This window comes from Populus trichocarpa, chromosome 14 (genome assembly GCF_000002775.5).
Source record: "Populus trichocarpa isolate Nisqually-1 chromosome 14, P.trichocarpa_v4.1, whole genome shotgun sequence".
Lineage (NCBI taxonomy): Eukaryota > Viridiplantae > Streptophyta > Magnoliopsida > Malpighiales > Salicaceae > Populus > Populus trichocarpa.
Window position 1 is genome coordinate 4,333,949 of NC_037298.2, and position 4,851 is coordinate 4,338,799.

At 31.6% G+C, this 4,851-nt stretch overlaps 1 protein-coding gene across 1 annotated transcript; it reads right to left on the reverse strand.

Annotated features, from left to right (window-relative positions):
- Positions 1-235: 235 nt before the first annotated feature.
- On the reverse strand, positions 236-2,607 carry LOC7497358 (40S ribosomal protein S13-1). The gene is made up of 5 exons (XM_002320682.4): positions 2,441-2,607; positions 2,271-2,343; positions 1,668-1,806; positions 1,373-1,559; positions 236-654 (listed from the first exon to the last, which is right to left on the reverse strand). The coding sequence occupies exons 1-5, from the start codon at positions 2,461-2,463 to the stop codon at positions 621-623; spliced, it is 456 nt and encodes a 151-aa protein (XP_002320718.1). The 5' UTR covers positions 2,464-2,607; the 3' UTR covers positions 236-620.
- Between the last annotated feature and the right edge of the window lie 2,244 nt (positions 2,608-4,851).

Consider the following 4,851-nt stretch of genomic DNA (forward strand, 5'->3'; position numbering starts at 1 on the left):
AAATAAAATTAGAAAAATTTTAAAGACACTTAATTATATAATTTATATGATTGTTTAAGTTAAAAAACTAAAATAAATATTTTTAAAACTTACCGCAGGTCACCTATGTTTTGGTCACCAACTTAAATAATAGTTTTGGTAAGATTAAAGGCGTGCTTAATTCCAACAAGCAAAATAATTTTCAGTTAAAACACTTATCTTTCACTGAGACTGAGAAGCCGCGAAGTACTTGCGGTAAGAAACAAAGGCTACTTTTCATTCGATAATCTGAAAATGCACGTGTAGCTCCTAGCATTAAATTTCCAGGCAAGAACCGCAAATTCAAACCTAAAATTTGTTCCACGTTGACAACAAGGCACAAAATTTGCCCAAGTTGACAACGATTAAATTCAGCATCTATTCAAATTTGGAATCCCGACAGTACTTGCAACATAAAAGACATCGAACCAGAAGCTGAAATTAAGAAACATAGAGGATAACATTCTGACTGTCAAAGTATCTCGCAATATTCATGAATTAAGTTCTACAAAAATGAGATCGGCAAGCATCAAAAGGCTGGACAGCTCATCCAAGATTTGAGTTCAAGGACGTGCTGACAACTAAAACCAAGGATATCTTGCCTATGCCACGAGAGTGCTGGCAGTGGTGGATTCACTGCAGGAAAAGAAGAGCTCAATCAGCACTACAGCCAAACATGATAAAAATCTACAAATATGAGACCAAAGGATATGAACTGTAGATAGGGTTTATAAGCTGATTCAATCACCAATTTTAAAGAAAGGGCATTTGTCAGGGAAAAACAATTACATTAATTATTTATCAAGCCTTCAACTATACAAGCTACCTTATGACCAGGAAATGGTAGCAAGCTGAAAAAACACAAAATCAATCTGAATTGATAATTTTGATTGTGTCATTCTTGAAGAAAAACGATTGCAGATCTTATGAAAATGCAGTATTCCAGCCATATGTTTCCATGAATGCAGTTGAATCTATAAGCTAAAAACCAATTGTAACGACCAAAAACAGAGTCAGCACCCAATTGTGTGCCCAATTCCATTAGCACATTTGATATTAAGGACATACAGTTTGATTCACTCAAATCATTGCATATGAACTCATGCCAGTTTAGAATAGGGCAGCATCACTCCAAATTAGAATGTAAAAGAAAAAAATAAACAGTGGTTCCTTGAATTAGGTAGAGGCCATGCTATAATCAAGCCCCATTCCATGAGTAATTGACATATCCACCTATATTCATATGTTAGGATCCAAATTATTGTGCAAGGTGAATCCATGCTAATGAATAATGACTTGTCTGAATATAATGCACTTTTAAATTATCATTGCAGAAAGAAACATATATACTCACTATTTCCAGACTGGTGGAAGCTTCTTGGTCTTCTTGTAATAGCGAGCAAGGCGGTGGATCCTGCTCTCGACCAAAATCAACCTAAATTTGGAATCTTTATCCTTCCTGTTCCTCTCTAGATGCTTCCTAATAGCAACTGCTTTCTTAATGAGGTGGTACAGATCCTCAGGAATTTCAGGTGCAAGCCCTAACAAAAGTATATTAATTACAATTAAATGCAATAACGATGTTAGACATTCCTCATTGAAATGTTAGTGTATTACTGTAGTAAAAAGAACATGAATAAAATATGTACCATGGGCCTTCAATATCCTCAAAATCTGGTTGCCAGTAACAGTCTTCACTTGAGCAATACCATGAGAATCACGAAGGATAACACCAATTTGAGATGGTGTCAAACCTTTCTTTGCAAACTTGCAGATATTGTCGTCAACCTAAGTGACCATGACAAAAACAAATTAAAAAAAAAACGCATAGAACTTGTCTGAATAACAACTAGATCAATCCAATGGTTGCGATTGATGGCCAAAAGTAAAAGCTCCCAGCACTGCAATTTCCACATAAACTTCACTAAAAGTTTCCCATTTGATGCAATGCTACTGTCGCAAACTTGACCTGATCTTTCAGTGATGAGATTATATTTTCAGTAACGAGATGAAACAACTGCTCTTGTGAAGAGAAAAAAAACGATTGCAAGCGCAAAGATTCATTTTCAATAAGCATTTAAAGAACAAAATAAATCTCCACAAACAAAGAAATCTCATCCATGAAACGTATGCAAGGAAGCCATAGTTTTCACCAATCAAATAAAGAACTAAAATACCACACACGATAGTCTAAATATTAAAAACAAATAAAAGCGTAAGAAAAACTTGTAGGGTTTTAGTGGGTTACTCACATCTTGAGGAGAAATCTTGAGCCAACTAGGTGAGGTCCTCTTGTATGGCAAAGCAGATGCTGAGATACCCTTGCTGTATAAACAAAAAAATCAAATGGGTTCTTGAGTTAGGTTTCAAACTGAAAATCATAAAATTGTTTTATGGAATCAGTCAAGGTATAGGAACAAACCCTTTACTGTGCATACGACCCATGGCAACGACTGTGGAGATTCACTTTAGCTCAGCTCCTTGGTGGCCCTGTGAAACCCTAGTGAAAGAAAAACGAGGGTGCGGGTAGGGATTTTATTCTTTTGTTTAGTCCTTGGGAATTTTCGTTTCTGTTTTTTGGACCTTATGGAACTGTCCAGCCTCCAGGTCATGGTTATTTTGGGTTGGGCCTGCAATAAACCGAAATTACTCCAATCTTATTTTATAACTTTGTGTTTAATAGTTTGTTAAGAACAAAACCCTAGTCACAGAGCACATTATTTTCCTTTTTACTCCAGAGCTTTAACTACAGCAGCAGCAGCAGCACTGACAAGTCATGGCTCTAGCTGCAATGAAACTTAAACTTGGTTCGGAGGAATCCCAGGACCAAAACTTCATCGTGTTAGAATTGTTTCTTCTTAAATAAAACATCAAAAATCTTGAAAAGTTGTCTCTGATTTATTGTTTTTGATTTAGGAAATGAGTCGAGGTACAGGAATCCACTCTTGCAGTGAGAAATATAAGCGAATATGTTGGCTGTGATCGATTAAAAATCAAGTCAGCTGTCGTTTACAATCTCCTAGAATGCAGTCTATCTTGACAATATTTTAGCCCATAACTTGATGAAATCAAATGGGGCCCAACCACGTTATGCTTTTTGAGCCCATAAAACCTACACCAAATTACAGCATTGTTTGTAGAATTGGATGCATTCAGAAATCAGCCCAGTAATCTCATAGAGTTCAGTCACGGTTGAAATCATATTTTTTAATGATTTTAAAAAAATAAATTATTTTGATATATTTGTATCAAAGATAATTTTTAAAAAAATAAAAAATATTATTTTAATATATTTTTAAATAAAAAATTCCTTTAAAAAAACCAATAGCACATTCTCATGTACCTTCTTGAAATAAAATAAAATGTCTTTTTTTTTATCTATGCAACAAATAATAACATGGTCGTGACTTAGCAAGGTCTTCACGTGAACTTGCATTTGACTGCAAATTGAGATTAAAAAATGAATTCCAGAAAAGTAAATTAATTTATGATATTTGGTAATGTAATGGAAAATAAGTTAGAAAACAGTTTCCAGTGTTTGGTTATGTCATGGAAAATGAGCTGGAAAATAACTTATTAATATTTTATTTTTCTCAAGTTTATTAAAATAATAAGGAACAAATCTTACAAATTAAATAGTTGAATAAGAATGAAATTGAAAAAAAATAATTCATAAATTATATCAAATATAATAAATAATAATCAAAATAATAGAGATCAAATCTAAAAAATTAAAAAAAAATAAAAGATGAAGAAATTAAAATAATAATAATCAATATTTCATAAATTATTTCAAATAAAATAAGTAACAATCAAACGAATGATAACCAAATTTGATAGATAAAAAATTTCAATAAAAAAATAATAAGGAAAAAACAAATAGCAATTATAAAAATAAGTACCAAAGTTAATATAAATATTAATTTTTAAGAGATGAAATTGAAAAATAAATATTCAAAACAAAATATATATAGCAATCAAAAGTTTAAGGATCAAATTTGATATAATCAGCAAATAATGACATTTCTAAATTTTTCACAACTTCTGGAAAGTGTTTTCCTCCCAAATTTTCCAGAAAAACACTTTTCTGAAAATCAAGCTAAATTTTTCTTTGACTGGAAAGTGTTTTTCGTTGACCAACTTTCCTAACGGCAAATAAATATATGAAAGTTTGGAAAAGTGATTTCCCGGAAACCACTTTCCGGAAAACAAACACAACCGAAAAAGAAAACACTTTCTTGAAAACCAAGCTAAATTTTTTTTTTACTGGAAAATGTTTTTTATTTACTAATTTTTTTAATGACAAACAAATATAAAAAAGTTTAAAAAATAATTTTTTTAAAATTACTTTTGCAGAAACAAAGATGCCCTCGATTGTTTTTTTGCTTAGAAGAAAGTTAGATTTCTTAGTTCTCTTCGAAAGGAATTGGAAAGTGCAAATAATTGCTGGAGAAAGTCGGGTCCTTTTAGCACTCTATAATTGTCTACTTTTTCTTGTAAGTGGCTCACGCACCAAGGCAACTTAACAAAGAAAGAGAAGGAGGGAATTGTGTTTTTTTTCTTTTCTTTTCATATTAAATAACATACAATCTCTAGTTATGTAGGATTATTTTGTTACGGACAACTTGAAATTTAATTGCTCTAGGAAACGCGGGAAAAATCCATATTGTGAGACGCGGCATTTAGTTTTATCTTTTCATTTTTTTTAAAAAAAAATATTTTCTCTGTGCTCTTGTTGATCAGTAATGTAATGTAAAGTATTAAAAATATAGAAATTCAATATAAAATTATTACATAATTATATTTATTTGATGCTTTTGTCTCTGATTTTTT

Coding starts and splice junctions, on each gene's coding strand:
- LOC7497358 (XM_002320682.4), bottom strand. CDS start 2,463: ATGGGTCGTATGCACAGTAAAGG. Junction 1,807..2,270: donor TCAAGATTTCTCCTCAAGAT/GTGAGTAACCCA, acceptor ATGGTCACTTAG/GTTGACGACAATATCTGCAA. Junction 1,560..1,667: donor GAGGATATTGAAGGCCCATG/GTACATATTTTA, acceptor TACTTTTGTTAG/GGCTTGCACCTGAAATTCCT.